This window comes from Podarcis raffonei, chromosome 1, assembly GCF_027172205.1.
Source record: "Podarcis raffonei isolate rPodRaf1 chromosome 1, rPodRaf1.pri, whole genome shotgun sequence".
NCBI classification, from domain to species: domain Eukaryota; kingdom Metazoa; phylum Chordata; class Lepidosauria; order Squamata; family Lacertidae; genus Podarcis; species Podarcis raffonei.
The window spans coordinates 83,331,480-83,352,483 of NC_070602.1; the positions used below are offsets into that span (position 1 = coordinate 83,331,480).

Consider the following 21,004-nt stretch of genomic DNA (forward strand, 5'->3'; position numbering starts at 1 on the left):
CACCCTTACTGTCCTCATAGGAAGGTGAAGACAGATGAAACACTGACCTGGTCCAAACCATGACTTAGCACATACGTGTGAGCATGCTGGCTCTTGGAGAGGAGATTGTGGCTCCTTTGCTCTTCCTCTGATCCTGCTGCCGCCAGCTAAGTCATGGTTTGGCTTAGCAAGTTGTCCAAAGCCAGGCTTATGGTTTATCTTCCTCCAGATGAACCATGAGCTTTAACATGCTAATTGTGCATTTAGGCCCCCACCTAGTGGACTGGGCGTAGCAAGGATTTTTTTGGTGGGGGGAGTTGTTGAGCTTTTTGGGGGAGATCATGGGTAAAAAAACAAAAACACCCCAAAAAGAGGGCATTATGGTGGGCAGGCTTTTGTTAGAGCGGCAGGCTTCTGCTTGATGGGTGGAACTTTAGTTAATTACCAGTAAGTATTTTTAATGCTTTTCAATACAGTGGCTCATTATGGGAATTATGTGTTATAACTGGGGGCCCCTGTTAGAGAATGTTGTTCCAGTTGATGTTGTGGCACACAGGAAGGCAACAAATAAGATGGACATAAGGTAAAGGTAAAGGGACCCCTGACCATTAGGTCCAGTCGTGACCGACTCTGGGGTTGTGGCGCTCATCTCGCTTTATTGGCCGAGGGAGCCAGCGTACAGCTTCCAGGTTATGTGGCCAGCATGACTAAGCCGCTTCTGGCGAACCAGAGCAGCGCACGGAAAACACCATCTACCTTCCCACCAGAGCGGTACCTATTCATCTACTTGCACTTTGACGTGCTTTCGAACTGCTAGGTTGGCAGGAGCTGGGACCGAGCATCGGGAGCTCACCCTGTCGCAGGGATTTGAACTGCCGACCTTCTGATCGGCAAGCCCTAGGTTCTGTGGTTTAGACCACAGCGTGGGTCCACTTCTTATTTTTCCTATGGGGATCCAGGCTTCTCAATTTTGTGTTTAAAAAAGGAAGCTTCTTGAACCCAGATATGCTGGAAAATATGAGCCTCTACACTTTCCCATACCTGAACCAAATCAATACCTTGGTTTCACTCTTGTGACTGCTCTTGATGAAAGCTCAGTGCCAGGGAACGCAGCCAAGGGGTAGGGCTTGGAATGCCAGGTAGGCCAGGGAGCAGGGATGCCATGCAGATAGATGAGGGTCTGCCCCCAGTCTCTGCTCTCCACGCAGCCGGGCGTTTCCCTGGCGAGTTCTGACAGACAAGGCCTCACCTCACCCCAGCAAGAGATGCACAACAGATTGTAAACAAGGAGACTCCACCGGTGCCTGAAGGCAGGGAGGGGGAAGCATGTCAGATATTCTGCCAAGTGAGGGCCATGGCTGGGGAAAGAGCCGTATTTTAGCTATTCACCATGCAGAAGGAAATTTCGGGGTGGGGGTGGCGTGTTTTGCAGATGGTGTTGTTAAGAGGGTGTTGCAGGCAGTTTAAAGTCTTAGAATGTCTGCCTGCATGAATCCCTTCCCCACATACTGAGCGGGGAACAGATGCTGTCGCCTGTTGATACACTCCTCTTTGCACTGAGCTTTTGGGATTAAAGTTATGCATGTGCCTGCAATCCACTGGATTCTCAACTCGGTAGAGAGAGAAACGCAGCCTGACCTCACCTAGCGACAGAGACATCAGAGATGAAAGAGACAGTGAAGCACAGTTTACAGAGAGGGAATAGAGTCTGGGCAGGAAGAGGAAGAAGAAAGGGCACGCAAGGGAAGGGAGAGCTGTTTCCTACTAGGTTGCTCAACTCAGTAGTCCCCAACCCTCTCCAAGCTTCTACACTCACATAAGTAGCCGCAAGCGAGTGCAGCTGGTGTTCCAGGTAGCGAGTAAGGTCGTACGTCTGCTGGATGGACTGTCTGGTGGTAGTCACTTGGTCCGTGCTGTTCAGTGCAGGCACTACAGGCAGGTTCCAGAGCGTAGCACACAGGAAGGCAAGGATCCCCCACGAATCTCCTGCAGGGAGCACACTTGTAAGGAGCTGTGGGCGAAGGGAGCACTGTGACAGGGGGAGCAAAGCCTGCATCGCCCATTCCCACCTCACACCACCATTCCCAGGAGAAGACACAGGGACAAAGTGCTCAACGCAGCCTGCTTCTATAGCCCAGTTCATATAAAAATATATACCCCAACATTTACTGCATAGTCCAAAGACGGCAGTTCAGACCTCCAAAGAACTTGGCTGAGAGTTGTCCAGGGTTTTGATGCTGGCCCCACCTTGGATAACAACAGGGACAAAGAGAAGGAGCTAACTACAAAAAGGACTTTGCCATTATCCCCACCACCACACCCTCTGCCCAGGGCCAGAGCAGCCTTGTTCTCTTCATGTAAACAAGATGGTTCCAACTGCCCTCTAACCACTACCAACTCATCAGAAAGTTTTGTTGTTTTCCAATGCACAGTCTGATCCCATTCATCATGCCAGTAGAAATAAGACAAACTTTCATCATGACCATGGCAGGGCAGAAAGGGTTAACTTCTTTCTCCCCGCACCACCCAAGTGGCTTCTATTAGCATTTACATTACAGAAAGTGTGCATGTTAACTGCATTCACACAACTGATGCTATATCTAGGTTGGGCCCCAAGGCACGATGGGAACTGGAGACAAGAGTCATCAACCTGGTTCAAGGCATAAAGGCCACACATAATACAGTTGTACCTTGGTTTTCGAACAGCTTCGTTCTCGAATGTTTTAGCTCCCGAACACTGCAAACCTGGAAGTGACTGTTCCGGTTTGCGAACTGCTTTTGGAAGCCGAATGTCTGACGGGGCTTCTGCTGCTTCCGATTGGCTGCAGGAGCTTCCTGCAGCCAATCAGAAGTTGCACTTTGGTTTCCGAACGTTTTGGAAGTTGAATGGACTTCCAGAACGGATTCTGTTCAACTTCCAAGGTACGACGGTACCTGTTTTTCCACAGGCGCCTCCCCACCAGCATTCACTGCTGTAGATGCATAATGCAGGACCCTGGATGGCAATGGGTCATTCTAAGGATCTTTACTAACCACACCATGAAAATTTAGATTTGGGGCAAGGGACTGTTTTTGTGGCAGGACATGGCTAATGCTTTAGGTCAGGGATGGAGAGCCTGTTGCCTTCCAGGTGTCATTAGCCTACAACTCCCATTAGCCCCATCCAGCATGGCCAACAGGGATGATGGAAATTGTGGTCCAACAACAGCTGGAGGGCATCAGGAGCCATATTAATGCTATAGGCAAGTGGAGCAAGCTGGTCGGAGAGTTTAGGTTGGCGATCCAGTTCATTGCTACACGTGTAATATCTAACTGCACCTGCTTAGTAAATACAGTATCTGTTTTCACATTATGTGTACAGGTTAGGACTGCACTGAGTACATAAACAGAATATCAATCCAAGCTGGAGTTTTTCTCCCTAACTTTTAAATATTTTTAGGCCAAAACAATGCTGTTTGAATTTTGTAATTCTGAATATCATAGCATTTTGAGAGTGAGATGCTGGGTTGCAATTGATGAGGAGAAATATATGGCGGTGAGGACATGTATGTGACTGAATATGCTCAGAAACTGAAGACGTGGAGAAAAAACATGGATTTCCACATTTCTTTGGTGGGAACTAAGTGTGGCTTCTTCGATTGACTTCCCCAGTCTGTCAGAGGCTGAAGCTTCTGTGTGTGTCTTCTGATTCCAGCAGGCCAAGGCTGGGAACGTGGTTGTGCCTGCATAGCCACCACGGAAGCCTACCCCATAACTCATGCCAAGGCCTCCCACTTGTGATGATTCACCCATGAAACACGCAGCCCGGCCCTGGCCACTTGCGCTTCATTAAAGACTATCCCGCGGCATTTTCCTGCTTGCACCACGCCCAGCCCCAGCCCAGACGATTCCATCCTGCTTCAGTGCTTCCGCTGTTCTTCCCACTGGGGATGAGGCCCGCCCATTCCCTCTCCTACGCACTTTGCACAATTCAACCCTTTTCTTCCCTACAGATTCCTTTACGGTCAACAAGAAGAGCCTAAAGGGCAGGTGCTCCCAACCAGCAGGGGGCTCTAGTGAATGCGTCTTCATGGGGAAGCTATTAAACAACCTATGGCCTTTTAAACATGTTTTTAAAAAATAACAATAATGTGATGCATTTGTGTTATTATGTTGTAAACATATGTGAACTTTGGATGAAGGACAGTAGATAAATTTATTATATAATACAGTCGTAGCTCGAAAGTCAAATTGAATCCATTCCGGAAGTCCGTTTGACTTCCAAAACATTCAGAAACCAAGGCACACCTTCCGATTGGCTGCAGGAAGCTCCTGCAGCCAATCGGAAGCCGCGCCGGACATTCCGGTTCCAAATAATGTTCGCAAACCGGAACACTCGCTTCCGGGTTTGTGGCATTCGGGAGCCAAAACGTCCGAGTTCCAGGGAGTTTGGCTTCCAAAGTACGACTGTACAATATATAATACAGTATCTTCAAAATGGTTGTCCTTCCCACTTGCTCCACTAGGCAGGAACATGCAAATGGAGCTGTTGTTAATTTCTAAATCACAATAGTAGTTATAACTTTTAAAATCATAATGGTGGTTGTACTTCCTTAAAATGCATGATTCTATAGTTTGTGCTAGGGTGCTCTATACTGCATACAGTCTATAATTCATATTGTTCCTGTCAAGATAATATGAGATAAGGAAACAGTGTAGAGAACTCCACTGTTGTTTTCATCCAGGATCCAAAGAGTTCATAGAACCATAGAGTTTTAGAGTTGAAAGGGACCCCGAGAGTATTCTAATCCAACCCTTAGAAATGCCTAAATCTCAACTAAAGCATCATAGTTGTCCATCTAGCCCTGTTTAAACCGTGATCACAATCCTGTCTGGTCCTCTGCATACAAGGCAGAGCAATCCAAGCACTAGTTGGACTGCTGCAGATTCATGAGACAGAGCCGCGAGACCTTCTCCCACTGACTCACACACAATCTACTGCAATCTCACGTAGTCAGTCCCTGAGGCTAGTACCCTCATGGTTAAGGATTTGTGTTTATTTCCAAGTTTAGTCTAAATATGTCTAGTTCTAGCCTTTAATTATCCTGATATATGTCTGCTGTCTGCAAAATTACACAACCATCAAATATCTTCTTCCTTCAGATATCATATCTAGCATACTTCCCCCAATATATATACGCAGATGGGAAAATAATGGGATGTTCTAAAAAAACAAACGACGGGACTATTATCAGAGAACCACTTAGCATTCTTAATAATTCTTTCTGAAAGCTTTGCATTGATAAGGAACAGACCAGAAACTTACAAGCAGCTGCCTGAACTTCGATTGCAAGGAACAGGAAAAAAGGAGCGGCACCCCCGTACAATTACTAAGTGTTCCTAAAAATCTGAAAAACACTAGTAATGGAAAAGGTGATCCATCGAGCCTAATGCCCAAACGAATGAAAGAAAACAACATCTCTTTAGAGCTGTGGTGGAAATAGCTGGAATCTGCTAAGTATCTTGTCCTCTTGAAAGCTGCTTTGAATATTTTAATTCTGAAAAACATCCAATCTGCACTTGTAACAGTTTATATGTTACAAGTGCAAGTAAGATCCCCCCCCATTGTTTTGATATATCAGAATGAAACTGTTAATAAATAAGTTTTTTTTAAAAAAGTTATCCTTAGGTTCGTTCTCTATGCAGACGACTAAATTACTTTTTAATCTCCCATTGCATAACCTAAACAGAGAAGTGCATCTTAAATTCCCACAGTGAGACGTCATAGCATTTTGGATAGTTGCTCTGCAGTTTTCAGCAAAGCTCCTTCCAGAAATCCTCTCAATTTTTTACCAAACGAGAAATGTGTAATAGAAATGTTTTGAAATGGATAATAGCAGCATGGTATAGCATTCTAATACCGGTTATCTCCTAGCAAAGGGAAAACCATACTTCTTGCTTTATATCTCATTATGTACATAGCCAAGAATCGCATGTGCTCTATAAACCACAGCATCTCTGTTAAGGTTCATTGCTTGTTGTTATGTACTGAGTATATTTCACGCCCAGATCCCCCAGGACCCCCCTCCCCTCTAAGTTCCAGTCCTGCCCGGGAGGTCACATTCATAGTCCTCCAGGTACGCCGGCGGCCTACGTGTGTGTTGCAGCCTGGGGTGTTCCCTGGTCCGGGGTTCAGGTTCTGGCTCGTGTTCCAAGGATGCTGGCTGTGATAGGGCTGTTTGGTCTGGCGCAACCGGCTCGCTCAGTCGTGGTTCTGGTTCCAGTGTCCTTTCGGCCTCATGGGTCCCCTCTGTATTTACTGATTCTGCCTCTCCTGCTTGCCCCTGCTGCTCTATGGGCCTCACTGCCCCACTGTTCCCTGACCTGTCCTCCTCCTCCTGGTTTTCTCCCGGGAATCGTCGCCGTATCTGGTCGCAGTGGCGGCGCCAGCATTGCCCCCCATCTGTTAGCAACTCGTACGACACGGGGCCAGTGACCCTGGTGACTCTGGCGGGTACCCATGCAGGGCCTGCCCCAAAATTCTTTGCGTACACTGGGTCCTGGGCCTCAAAGGTCCGGGGGTTCCTGCCTTCCCCCACCACTACCTCATCCTGAGCTCTATCGGGGTGAAGGCGGTCCAATCTGATTGCAAGGCGCCGACCCATTAGTAGTACAGCGGGGCTCCGGCCAGTCGTTGAGCTGGGGGTGCTGTGCTGTGCTAGAAGGAATGTGGCAAGGCAGTACTCCCAATCCCCTTGCGTCATGCGGTGAAGGGTGTCCTTGGTGGTCCGCACCATGCGTTCTGCTTGGCCATTGGTGGCAGGGTGGAATGGCGCCGAACGGATGTGGCGGATGGCGTTCTGCGCTGTGAAGGTTTGGAATTCTCCTGACGTAAATGCAGTCCCGTTGTCTGAGACAAGAGTGTCAGGTAGCCCGTGGGTTGCAAACAGCCTGCGTAGTACCCGGATGGCTGCGGACGTAGAAGTGGACGGTACCAGTGCGACTTCCAGCCATTTGGTGTAGGAGTCCACCACTATGAAGAATGTTTTCCCCTGAAAGGGGCCAGCGAAGTCCACATGCAGGCGTGACCATGGTGCTCGGGCGGACTCCCAGGACTGGACTGGGGTCCTTGGGGGATCTGGGCGGGATTCTTGGCAGGCCTGGCAGTGTTTGTTTTTTCTTTTATAAATTTTTATTCATATTTGCACATATATCCAGGAAAAACATAAACAAAAAATCCACCACATACCTTATACAAATTATATCCACTTCACAAATCATAAATAAAATACATAACTGAGTTAGTCTCAACTGAGCCTTGGCGCAGGCCTGGCAGTGTTTGACCCAGGCCTCTATCTCTCCGTCGATCCCCAGCCACCACACATAACTCCTGGCAAGGGCCTTCATTCTTACTACCCCTGGGTGTGTCTCGTGTAGGGCTGTGAGGACCCTTTTGCAGAGGGGCTGGGGAACAACGACCCTGCTTCCCCATAACAGGCACCCCTTGTGGGCCGACAGTTCATGTTTGCGGGTTGTGTAGCCGGCGAATTCTGGCCCGGGGCTGCTGCTGGGCCATCCCCTCCACACCCAGTCCAGGACCCGGGAGATGACTCTATCTTTCTTGGAATGGTGTGCAACTTCTTGTGCCTGAATGGGGCGGTCGGGAAGCAGCTCCAGGCTCATAACCTCTTGTGCAGGTGCTGGGTCAGGGCCTGTTTCTGGTAGTGGTAGCCTGCTGAGGGCATCTGCATGGCCCATCGCCTTCCCAGGGCGGTGAATCAGTGCATACTGGTAGCTGGCAAGAAAAATTGACCACCTGAGGACGCGAGGAGACAGCACTTGGGGGGTCTGCTTTTCGGGGGCAAACAAGCCAAGCAACGGCTTGTGGTCAGTCACCACGGTGAAGGGCCGCCCGTACAAGAAATCATGGAATTTTTTTACTCCCTTCACGATTGCCAGACCCTCCTTGTCGATTTGCGAGTAGTTCCGCTCGGTTGCGTTGAGTGTCTGGGAAAAATATGCCACCGGTACCTCTCTTCCATCCGGGAGTTGGTGTCCCAGGACAGCGCCAATGCCATAGGGCGAGGTGTCGCATGCTAGCACCACCGGCAGCCTCTCGTCGAAGTGTGCCAAGACCGAGTTTGAGACAAGCAAGTCCTTGACTGCCTGGAATGCGGCCTCCTGGCGCTGGCCCCACACCCAAGGGGCCCGCTTGTCCAGGAGTCTGTGTAGGGGCTCCGCTACTGCCGCCTTGTGGGGAAGGAAGGAATGGTAAAAGTTCAATAGTCCCAAGAAGGCCTGAAGTTCAGTCTTGTTCTTGGGCGCTGGGGCATCACAAATGGCCCGTACCTTGTCCCCAGTCGGGTGGACCCCTTCTGCGTCCACCATAAATCCCAGAAAGTCCACCTAAGGCACTCCTAGTAAACATTTTTCCCGCTTCACCTTGAGACCTGCCGTCTGGAAACGGTGCAGAACGGTGCGGAGGCGGTCCTCAAACTCCTCTGGTGTGGGCCCGGCAATCAACACATCATCGAAGAAGGGGGTGACACCAGGAATCCCTTTAAGGAGAGAGTCCATTAGATTCTGGAATATGCCTGGTGCCACGCTGACACCGAATTGCAGCCGCTTTACCCTGAACGCTCCTCTGTGCGTCACAATCGTCTGTGCCTCTGCTGTGGCCTCCTCTACTGGCAGCTGTTGATATGCTTGGGCCAAGTCCAGCTTGCCAAAAATTTTCGACCGAGCCAGGGTGGCAAGGACATGGCTGACCACTGGCACTGGGTATGCATGGGCCGTGAGGGCCTTGTTTATGGTACATTTGTAGTCTGCACAGATGCGGACCGAACCATTAGGCTTGACGGGTGTGACGATTGGGGTTTCCCAGGGGGCATTAGGCACCGGCTCCAGCACTCCTTGCTCCACGAGTCGGTCCAATTCCTCGTCTATATGGGGTTTCAGAGCAAACGGGACCCGGCGGGCCTTGAGCCTGACCAGTCGTACTGCGGGGTCAAGCTGTAGAGCAATGGGGGGGCCCGTATACTGTCCCAATTTCCCATCGAAAACCCCCGGAAATTCCTTGCATATGGCGTCCACGTCCACTTGTAAGCTGGTGTGGTTCACCCCGGTGAAGGCTAGCCCCAGTGGTCCAAACCATGCCAATCCCAGTAAGCTAATGTAGGGGCCCTTGACCACAAGCAAGTCCAGTTGCCGCGTCCACCCTCGGTATTGCACCCTGAAGGTCCCCACCCCCATTGTGGGGACCTTACGTTTCTGGAAGTCCCGGAGGGTGAATGGGGCCGGCCTGAGTTTGGGACCCCCAGTAGGACACAGTTTCCTTAAGGTCCTTGCCGAGATTATGGATAGAGTTGAACCCGTGTCAAGCTCCATGCAGCATGGGGCCCCCTCTATCTGTACCTCTACATAAATTTTCTCTACGTTGGGGTGGGGCAACTGGTATACCTGGAAGTCCGTGAGCTCCGTTGAGTTGCCTTGGTGCGTTGGGCCCCGGGACCTGGGGCTCTTGGATTGGTCATCTGATGCCTGGCGTCGGGTGGGCCGAGCCCGACACACCCGGGCGATGTGTCCCAATTTTCTGCACTGCTTGCACTCTGCGTTGCGTAAACGGCAGGTCCTCCTCTCGTGACTTTCTCCACAGCTTGCGCAGTTCCCTCCTTCTCGTCGAGGCAGCTGTGGTATGTGGGCTGCTTGAGTGCGCTGCTGTACTCGGTGCACCTCCTCCCTGTTGGATCCTGAGTCGTCGGTGAGGTCTTCGTGGTGGACCCTCGGTTGGGACGGCTGGCTCGGCCGTGCCTCTTGCGTCGACCTCTTGGCAGCTTCCGTTGCCAGGGCCTCCTCCAGAGCGACCTGGAACGTTAGGTCCTTCTTAGCGTAGAGGCATCGTTGCAGCTTCTCATCCTTCAGGCCACCGAGGAGGTGGTCACAAAGCATGTTCTCCAGCTCTGAGAAGTTGCAGAACCGGGCAGCTTGGCGGAGAGAGGTCACAAACTCAGTTATGGTTTCCCCAGGGGCTTGCCGCTTTGCGTAGAAGGCATTTCGACGAGCCACCACTGAGGGCTGTGGCGAAAAGTGCCCCTTCAGTTGTTCCATTATTGTTTTGTATGGAACAGTAGCAACGTCTTCAGGCGCAAGGAGAGCCCGGGCGATTTCAAACGTCTCCTCTCCGCAGACGCTGAAGAATATCGCCCTCTTCTTGGCGTCTTCTTCGTCGGGGACCCCTTTGGCTTCTAGGAGGAAGGTGAAACGGGAGGCGTACGCTTCCCAGTCTCCAGATGCTGGGTTGAATGGCGAGAAGCTGTTGTCGGTTGCCATTCTGAGTTCCTTGTGTCCCGGAGCTGAAGCCTGGATACACGGTGCGAGGCAGCGGTGCGGCAGGTGGCGGTGCTGCGGTGCTGTGTGTGGCAGTCAGCTCAGCGGGATCCCATCCTCGTCGCCAGTGAAATATACTCAGAGTCGCAAAGTGATTTCATGCTCTTTATTCAGCTCATAGTGGTGAGGAGGAATGAATGAATGTCCCCTCAAAGTATCTGCTTTATATACATTATTTACACAATGGGCTGCACATGATTGGCTAATTCCGGAATTCTACTGTACTGTACTGTACTGGATTCACTTCTATCTGGAGCATGATTGGGTGGTTCCTGCCAACCAATCATACTGCTGCATTGTTCTAGGACCAATCAGACTGCTGCATTCTGAATCCTATTGTTCTAGGACCAATCAGACTGCTGCAGTTTGGATCCTATTCAACTCAGTACATAACACTTGTATTACTACTAGCCGCCTTGTATTTGTTTATATCCCACCCTTTCCCCAGATAAGTCTCAAGGCGATTTACAAAAATCAAAGCAAATTGGAATAAAATGTAAAAGGCTAAAAACATAGGAAAGATGAAACTTAAAAAGTAATTAAACTTTAACTGAATTAACACAATATTTCAAAAACCTATTAAAATACAGATAATGAAAATGGTACAGCACTGTTAAAAGCCCTTTCCTTAAAAATCATAGATTCTATGAAAAACAGTTAGTTTTCCCCAGGTTATTTCTCCCTGACATCTATGGGCACCTTCATATGGGGAGTGCTGGCCATGCTGGGCCAGAGCACTTAGTGCTTGCAAACCACAGGAGGACTATGCTAAGTAGTCCATAACAGACCAAAGATTAGCAGAATTAGAATGGGTGGCACGGACCAAGTGCAGCATAAAATCCCCAGAACAGGTGCTACTTCTTCCTTGAGATAGCTTCCCCCACTTCTGGTTTAGTGTTCTGCAGCATTAAATCAGCTGTGGTGAAAGCTGCCATCTGGACACAGCCTAAGAGTGTGACCTATAGTCTTCACTCCTCTACAAATGATTTTACAACAGGTCCTCCAGTTCTAATGACCCCATTCTAAGAATTGATCACTGCCACCACATATAACTGACTCTGACCTTGTTATTTATCACTACACGGATTTTCTATGTTTCTGACTATAGCATTTTCCAGGCCATTTGGCGGTCATATGGTCACAATTGCCCATTATGGGCTTTAAATCGGAGAATATTTAAGGATTATATGGGATCCCCATGGCACAGTTTATTGACAAGAATTACTAGCGTCGGTACGAAACTGCAGTGAACGTGAGATGCTCTGCGTGATCTAATGAGCGAAATGAATGTAGAACATTGTGAAATGGTATTTCTGCAATGGGAGGTCACATACTAAAGCATTTCACATACACATCAGATTCCGACTCTTGAATTCCTAAAAACGTAATGGAGAAGCTATTTTTCAGAAGAGAATTCATTAGCAAATTGACACTGCATCCCATTGTTTAAATAAAAATACCAAAGGTACTTGTGCTTCATTTGCTGTTATAGCAGGAATCTAGTACAGGAATCAACAACTGGAGGCCTCAGGGTCAAATCCACCCCACCCCTCCGAATAACATCAGTGTGTACAGACACACACACACACACACACACACACACACACACTTTCCAAGCCAGAAACAAGAGAGGAGTGATGGGAGTGGCAGCTGTGTCAATGCAGCATTTTGGTACATAGTCCACTTTTGGGGAATGGTGGTTGGGTTGCTCTGGTTGAATCACACTCCACTCCATTCCCTTCTCATAACACTCACCTAGGTCAGCTGGTAAAGCCCATGCTTTGCTTACAAAACATTCCAAGCTCAGTCCCTGGAATCCCTACTGAAGACAATCACAGGGAACAAGGCTGAGAAGGCTGCTGCCAGTCAGAATAGACAAGGCTGGGCTAGATGGAGCAATGGTCTAACTCAGGAAACGTATGTTCTTACCAGGGGATTTGCTATTTTTGCTTTGGTTGGTGTTCCAGCAGATACACCTTTATGTTTAAATTGTGAAATATAGTTCCCATCCCAGGTAACAGAATATATACGCTTTACATTTCTGCTGCTCTAATTCCTTCGCTTGGCTTTTAACTCCACTGTACCTTTACCCAAGTTTATAGATGTCTCATCAACTTTTCATTCCACTTCATGCATCTGATTAAATATATTATCGCCTAAACTTAAAGCATGGATTTTAGATTTAGTTCATATTGGATTGGAGAGAAGGCAAATGCTCTATATTATACCTGACACAAGAAAAATACTGTATTCTATTCTAAGCGTAGCACCGGAGAGGGGTTATTTTTTGGTGTGAAGGTTGCAGCACGTGGGGAAGGGTTAAACCTCCCTCCCCAGCTGCAACCCTCCTCCCTCTGAAATTGTCCCCCACAATGCAATTAGACCAGTGTGTGTGTGTAGCCTTTTATTGGCTGCAACAAGAGGCTTTTTCCAAGTCTAATTGCAGCTGAGGATGGGCGAGGCAAGGCCCCTGAGGACCAGACAGGGAAGCCCCAGGGGCCACATCTGGCCTGCGGGTGAGCCTCTACCATCACCTCTTTGAGCTCAATGCACTCTAAATGGACAGCCAAGGCCTTATTAGCTGGGCAAGTGCTGTAGGTGCCAAATGAGTTTGAGCTAGAATCTGATAGGAAAAGAACAGCTCAGAACTTTGGATGTATTTAAGTCATGTTCGACTAAAGTGCAGGGGAGGGAATACATTTACTCCATAAAAGCAGATCCAATATTTTACAGAGTACCTTAAGATCCACAAGGGAGGGTCACAGGGAAGCAAACGGCCTGTGAAAAACAGGAGGTTGCTCCTCTGGTCATCAGCACCGAACATTCAACACTACAGTATGAAGCCAACACAATAGGGGTGTACTTTAAAAAAAACCAAATAGCAGTCAGCTCTGGAAGTGTCATCACAGCATTCAGCCCATATGTACCTTTCCTCTCAAGGGGCAGCAGAGTGCAGGAGTGGGCCGTTCTGTAGGTTTGAATCAGCAGCTGGCTGTGCCAGGAGCTGATTGGCTGGCACCCACAAGGCAAAATTTGCTCCCTAAGCTGGGAGTAGCTTTGCACTTTTAAAAGCTTCTTTTTAAAAAACGAATGCCAACGATAAATGCATGAACATTCACGTTGTGCTTTAAAAATCTATTGAAAGGCAGACATGGTGCCTGAAGCATAGGGGGGTGGAGGACAGTAGTTAACAGCTGAGTCAGCATTTGATTCACCTGTGTGTGCAAGTCTTCCTTTTCAAACGTGAAGCTAGGAGGAAACCTGACTTATCCTGCAGCTGAGGGATGCACCATGAGCCCTCTTTCTGCATTACATCTCTCTTCATCCTAAGCACACGGCTTTCGTCTCCTAGCCTGATAAAAGCACATTGAGAGGGATCAAGGAATGGTGCCTTCTGCTCAAAGCGGCTGGGCAGCTTGCCCCAAACTTTGAGAGTCATCTGACAATTCATACAACACAACCAAACAACCTTGAATGTTCAGCTGGGAGCAGCTTAAAGAGCAGAGGTTTCTATGTCCTATAAGCATTTGTAGTAAATATAGAAATACAGTGCCATTTCTACATACACACAGCAAAAATGGTTTTTAAATGACTTGGGAGTCGGGAACAAAATTATAAATATATAGATACACAACCTAGAACTGTAATTTTAAGTACTTGTCACTAATTCCTGCAGCTCTCTATAGTATTTCTACCATACTACACAAGCACATTGTTCTATTCTCCCATGTTTAGGCAAGCCTATAAAAAAATGTAAAAGTTACATGTGTTTTATTTCTTTTTAGCTACCATTCATTTTAATTATCTTTTGAATATTCTTAAATCCCTGTTTTTAACGTTTTATTATTATTTTCTATAAACCGCTTAAAGGTTTTCAAGCAGTATATAAATGTTGCTAAATAACATCACACCACACCACAATTCTTGGAATCTGCCTTTTTCTGCATTGTGATTGAAAATTTCCACATTATTAGCTGGTAGGGGATCTATAACATTGTTACAGCTATGTTCCTTTATAGTGCAGTCATTCATAAAAAAGCAAAGGTAGTCATGTTAGTCCATAAGAAAAAATGTACAGTAGTTGTAGTAGTAATAATAATAATATTAATAATAATATTTTTATATGCCACCTATCTGACTGGGTTACCCCAGGCACTGTGGGCAGCTTCCAATGAATTAAAACACAGTAAGAAATCAAAGATTAAAAATACTGCACATAGCTGCCTCTTTTCACCAATATTACTTAACTTGCCCCATTATTTTTATCATGTCTTTTTATCAATATGCAATTGAAGGAATATTGATATTCCATTAAGATTTTAATGGAATTATAAACAACTAAGCAGACACAACCCCTACCCTCTTCACATTTTAAAATCAGTTTCTTTCTTTCTTTCTTTTTAATTTTATTTATTATTTTCATTTATATACATTTCAGTCGTAATTTAACAATAATTCAGACATTTCAAATCTTGTCTTCTTTCCTCTTCTTTCTGCAGTTCGTTAAATTTTTTATCATCATTCCCTACATATTCTAAGTTATATTAAATTCTTTAAATCATCATTCTTTTATTCATCTATTTTCATATATCTGTATTTTAAAAACTGCAGGTTATTACAATAGTCCTGCCAGTGCTTTTATCTGTTTGCAATTTGTTTGTAAATATTCAATATACCATTTCCATTCCTTTATAAAAAGTTTGTTATCCTGATTTCTTATTCTTCCAATAAGTTTTGCCATTTCTGCATAGTCCATAAGCTTTTGTAGCTTATGCTTTTGTATTCTTTCATCTGGATTCCTTCATCTTCCCATTTTTGGGCAAATAACATTCTTGCAGCTGTGGCTGCATACATAAATAAATTTCTATACTGTCTAGGTAAATCTGCACCTATAATTCCCAAAAGAAAAGCTTCTGGTTTGCTTGGGTTTTTTTACAAATGTTAACTTAAACATCTTTTTCAATTCATTATATATCATTTCCCAGTATGCTTTTACCTTATTACAAGACCACCACATGTGATAAAAGGTGCCTTCTTTCTCTTTACATTTCCAGCTTACTCAATTTTGATTTATACATTTTTGCCAATCTAGTAGGTTTCTTTCTTCTCTTTCTTTAAATCTTTCTTTCTGCTATTACAAAATGATCCTCTTGAATTAGGCATACTACTAATAAAACTATCTTCTTTTTGCAAAACAAATGCAGTTAGCTTGCGAACATTTACCCCTAGTCAGCCACCAGTATTTAGTTTCATGATCAGTCTTATCTTTAGCTGTGCAAGATCTAATATAGATTTTAGAGCACAGCAACTTTTAATATGAGTCTTAAGCATACTAAACTTTTTTTCTTTTTCTTTCCCAAGCTACAACAAGCCAGGAAGTAGAGAGGTCAGGCTCCATCCTGATGCTGTCATACATTTGGCAAACGTATGTGGTATGCTACACTGCTACCTGTATTCATTAGCTAGCCCAACTTTGCTCTAGATAAGCAGATTCCAAAACCATTTTTTTTAAAAAAGAGGAAAAGCAAAGCAAAACGAGTCAGCCTATATGGAGCGTTGTAGTAAAAAGACAGGTTAATACAAAGCACTTGGAATGAGATGGAATTAATGCATGAATAGTTTTGTATACCCAACCCCTAGAATGAGTTAAATCAACTCCTTGTCTTTCTCCTTCCCTTTGCGTCTTCTTGGGTTTCGGAATGTATCTTGATGGTGGAGGTGGGAATGATTAGTGATAAAGAGTAGTAGGGTCTTAGTTCAGAATACCATAGAACTGTGTGCCAGATGTAAGACAACATCAGCGTGAACCTCAACCGCAGATTTCCTGTCTTGTTCTACATCAGCAAAGGACAGATGCAGGAGACAGGAATCGTAACTCATGTTTGGCGTGTTTTGCAACGATGGATGTGCGCTGGATTTTTTCTGGCATCTTTATGCTGCTGACAAAGGAACGGGGAGAGTGGCTTTTCGCAAAGCATCACATCCTTTTGTGAGCTTGCGTTGCAGAGGGAAAACTGTTCCCTGAAACACGCAGGCGCTCTGTGAAAAGCCACTGCTGCAGCATGCCGTTGTATGAGCCTGTAGCAAGGCGCCAAAGGTGTGCTTTGCTTAGCAACCTGGAATCACAAGCCGGCAAGCGGTTGATGCTTGCTGGAGCTTGCAGAGCTGCTGCTGTGCAATCTGTGGGACTATCAGTGGGACTTTCTGGGGAAGCCCCCACAAAACCCCAGTAAATTTGGTATCTCAAATCAGCATTTAATTGTACCTGCTACCACTTTAATTAAAAGCTACATCCACATAGGTCCTTTGCCTCTGCTGCTGTTAACATTTCTGTTACGTAATTGCCCCTTGCAGCTTTCTCAGAAACATAGCTCAGTTGGGTGAGCACTAAATTCTCGATCTCAGGGTCGTGGATTCGAGCCCCACGTTGGGCAAAAGATTTCTGCATTGCAGGGGTTGGACTAGATGACCCTTGAGGTCCCTTCCAACCCGACAATTAGATGATTCTATGTGAAAGTTGTGCTGTATTTGGGCCATGTTTTTGTACTGAGATTTTATGAATTTAAAGCACATAGAGCCTAGGAGGAGGAGGAGGAGGAGGAGGAGGAGGAGGAGAAGAAGAAGAAGAAGAAACATTTTAGTAGGAATAATAGTAGTAATCAGTGTTTTTTTCCTAGAAAACTCACTATGAAGTTGTTACAATAAATGACACAGTTTTTAACCAAAAAAAGAGGTTCTGGTACTGTGTACCCTTGAATACCCAGTGGGGGGGGGCACTGACAGTACAGTGGTACCTCAGGTTACATACGCTTCAGGTTACATGCGCTTCAGGTTACAGACTCCGCTAACCCAGAAATAGTGCTTCAGGTTAAGAACAGGAATCGGGCTCCAGCAACGTGGCAGCAACAGGAGGCCCCATTAGCTAAAGTGGTGCTTCAAGTTAAGAACAGTTTCAGGTTAAGTATGGACCTCCAGAACGAATCAAGTACTTAACCTGAGGTACCACTGTAGTTGGTTTTCCTACAAAGAAGTAAGCATGCAGCTTCCCCCTTTGAAGTGTGTTTCATTGCCATGTGCAGGGAAATATTCTAACTGTATCTATTGTCAGTTAGTTAATTACTTTGATTGATCACATTTGCAGTAGCCCCTGTTTCCCCCAGGGAGATTAGGGACAGCCTACATGGGAATATCCTATAGCCTTCCTTTGTTACGATTTTAATTCAGCACATTAATTATGGTGACAGTTATTAGAAACATTTTTATCCCACCTTTCCATAGAAATAGCCAAGGTTGCTAACAACATCAAAACAATCAAATAGTGATCAATCATTATCATTTACAACTCTTTCTCTGTTGGTCTTTTGGGGGGGGCGGTCCTCTCTGTGCCTCCAGAGCATATTCTATGCTCAGAGAGAAGAAAGTCAGTTTTACGGAACAGAGAGAAGGAAAACATGTAGTCTTAACAGGGAGAAGTGTTCAGAAAGGCCTGTGGAATGAGATGGGACGCTGAGAGTCACAGAGGAATGCACAGAGAACGAGTTAAAAAGAAAGCACTGAATTAAAATTCTAATAAAAAGTTTTTCCAGAGTTAATGTGGAATCTGTGCACCACTACTACTGTTCTCTTTGTCTTCCTAGCTCTATTTTTTCTACTCCCTTTTATCTGTTTCCCCCTCCACAGATCTCTCTGTATCCCCATCTTGCAGTTCTCCTGGTCTTCCACTCTTTACCCACTATAGGAATCAGGTGCTGAGTACACCTCTTTCCAGAAACCAACATATTGCTCTGCTTTCCTTTGGACCACATCAATGAGATGGGGGGGGGGCGGTCTTGTTGTCTGGGCAGCCCAGGATCTCCATACATACTCCCCAGGCTTGTGCACTTAAGAAGTCACTTCAGTGCACCTCCTTTTCTCTCAAGACATTGCCAACATTAAAGAACCTCCATAGCTCAGCTACCTTCTCCCCCCCTCTCCCTGGCCCATTATGCAGGCAACTCTCTCCTTTCTCCTTTCCCAATATCCTCTTTTTCTTCCTTCCATTTTTTCCCTTTCCCCTCTCCTCCTCCTCATCGGGAAGTTCAGCAGCAACAAGTCAAAAAGCTTTCACTCCCAGAAATCTGTCTTGTTTATTAGTGCGTATTGTTCATTAGTGTGCATACATTAGTACTGTATTGTTAATTGTTTTGATTATCTCTATTGTGTTTCTATTTTTTTTCATTTGTGTATTTTGTGCTTTGTATACTGTAACTTTGTGTTGTGGACCACCCTGAGACCTATGGATATAGGGTGGTATATAAATTCAATAAATAAATAATAAATAAATATTTCTGGAAGAGTCGTCGGAGCTGTGTAGAATGACTGGCTGCAACAGGCAGTGGCGGAGCTTTATGCTCCGGCACTGGGGGGCAGAGAGCAGGCGGGGGTGGGGCTGGCATATGTCCCGGGGGTGTGGCATGCATCCTGGGGGCGTGGTGTGGTGCCTGAGGGGGCGTGGCGCCCAGCACAGGCGGGGGGGGGCAGCTGCGATGGCACCCCACCAGGATCGTGCTGCCGGGGCGGTGAATTCCCCCCGCACTCCTCTTCCTCCGCTAGTGACAGCAGGCAGGAACTGGGGAGTGGGGAAGAGAAGCAATAGAGAGGGCAGGGTGTTGGCTTTCCCTCTCACACCTCCACCCTCACTTTATAGCGCTGGCAGCAGATTCAGTTATGTAAATATAAATCTGCTCCAGTGACACAGAAAAAGAGGGATGTTGAAATCTATATACCAGCCAGCATGGTGTAGTGCTTACAAGTACTGGACTAGGACTTAGGACTCCAGAATTCAAACTCTCATTTATCAATGGCGCTCACTGGGTGACCTTGGCCAGTCACTGTCTCTCAGCCTAAACTATCTCATAGGTTTGTTCTGAGGATAAAAGAGGAAGGGAGAGAAGCTTACACACCGTCTTGCACTCCTTGGAGAAAAAGTGACATATAAATGTAATAATAAATGAAGAAAACAAAATATTTAGCAGCAAAAGGTGAACTTGGGTAAGGACAGCCAAATCGTTGTGTTGCCCATTGGTTAAATTTTATGTTTTCCCCCAAGTTGAACATAATCACAGTATTGGAGCTCGGCTGAGGAGGTATGCACCTGGAAGGCACAGAGAGCAGGGAGGTAAGCAGCAAGCAGGAAAAGGGCTCTGTACTTAACAAGCTATGTGCAGACAGTCACATTATCTTTCCATGTGAATGGCACATATCTGTGTGGCTCTTAGATGACTCCATACAGAAAATGGAAATGGCCACAAGCCATAGGAATTACTTCAGGAGGGAACAAATGGAAAAGGGGGAACAGTGGGCCAACAGGATTTGTGCTGTGCAAACCTGAAGTTTACTAAGAAAACAGCTGAATGCGTACATCAACAGCTCACTTCACTATAGCACAGAGCCAGTGTCGTAACTAACCATAACCATGACTGGTGGAAACCATATACAGTATTGTGTGTTGCTATCACTCTCTCTTTAAATTAGAGCCTGAAATTTAGAATTAGAATTAAATGAGAAAAGTTATAATCAGTGGCACCTATTCCACCATTTATAATGATTTTATTAATTACATGTAGATAATTTTGATTTACTGATAACTAAATAAATGTGAAGATGATCTTTGAATGTGTGAAGCTATTATAAACTACATGCCATTGGCAGCACCCAATCTTCTGCCCTCCTAGATCATGTGTCTGGTGTTGGGATACCTCTCCCAACATCCTAGTTACACTACTGTCCAGAGCACAGGTGCAAAGGAGTGTTGGTGTGCTTTTTTTGTTTAATGTGCCCTTCATTGTTAATTTCATCCCTTGACAAAGACTTATCCTAACACTAAACCCACTCTTGAATATGCCTGTCACTGTGCATAAATGCTGTTATGATGTCCTGAAACCTTAAGGCATTTCCCAGACCCTCCAAGTGTCCCTATTTTCCAGGGACACCCCTGATTTAGAGAAGCTGTCCTGGTTTCTGATTTCATCCCAGAATGTCCCACTTTTCCTTAGGATGTCTTTCATTGGAGAAATGTTGGAGGGTATGGAGTTTTCTGGCCTCCGAGCCGTCTGAAGGCAATCTTGTATAGGGAAGTTTTTTAATGTTTAATATTTTATTATGTTCTTATATATGTTAGAGGCTGCAAAGAGTGCCTGTGGCAACCCAGTAAGATGTGTGGAGTATAAATAGTTTAATGGTCATTATGGAAAGGGACAACCCTATTTTCAACAGAGAAATGTTGGAGGGTATGCATTTCCTATACTAAAATAATATTCTCCCCACCCTCAATAGATTCAGTTAGTCAGTGAACTGAGAGGCTGAGTCAGTCAGGGTAAAACAAGATAGACTACAGTAAAGATTCAGTAATGTCACACAGAATCTTAGAAAGTTGAGGCAATAATTGCAGCTATTAGGTTGGGTGTAAAGTTTATTCCAGTTTGTAAACTGATAGGGGCCTAGAAGTATCAACAAATACATATAGGTGCTTGTGTACGTGGCTACACCCACCCACCCACACGTAAACAGGTAAGAACTCTAGTATCTCATCCACAATTCAGAGCACTTCCACACTGTTGCTCTTTTCAGATGAGATGCAAGCAATCACATGCTGGCAAATTCAGCTTGCTCTATTATATTA

General features: G+C 45.8%; 1 protein-coding gene across 3 annotated transcripts in view; it reads right to left on the minus strand.

Annotated features, from left to right (window-relative positions):
* CLCF1 (cardiotrophin like cytokine factor 1) overlaps positions 1–21,004 on the minus strand; it is a 54,936-nt gene that overhangs the window by 5,514 nt on the left and 28,418 nt on the right. For 2 of the 3 annotated variants that reach the window (XR_008331827.1, XM_053399789.1), the window contains exon 2: positions 1,796–1,990. Coding sequence is in view for 2 of the 3 variants with exons in the window: in XM_053399789.1 (XP_053255764.1) it covers positions 1,796–1,990 (195 nt within the window). In the remaining variant the exon portion in view is untranslated. The remainder of the gene's footprint in view (positions 1–1,795; positions 1,991–21,004) is intronic. The other variant, XM_053399800.1, reaches the window with a different exon arrangement.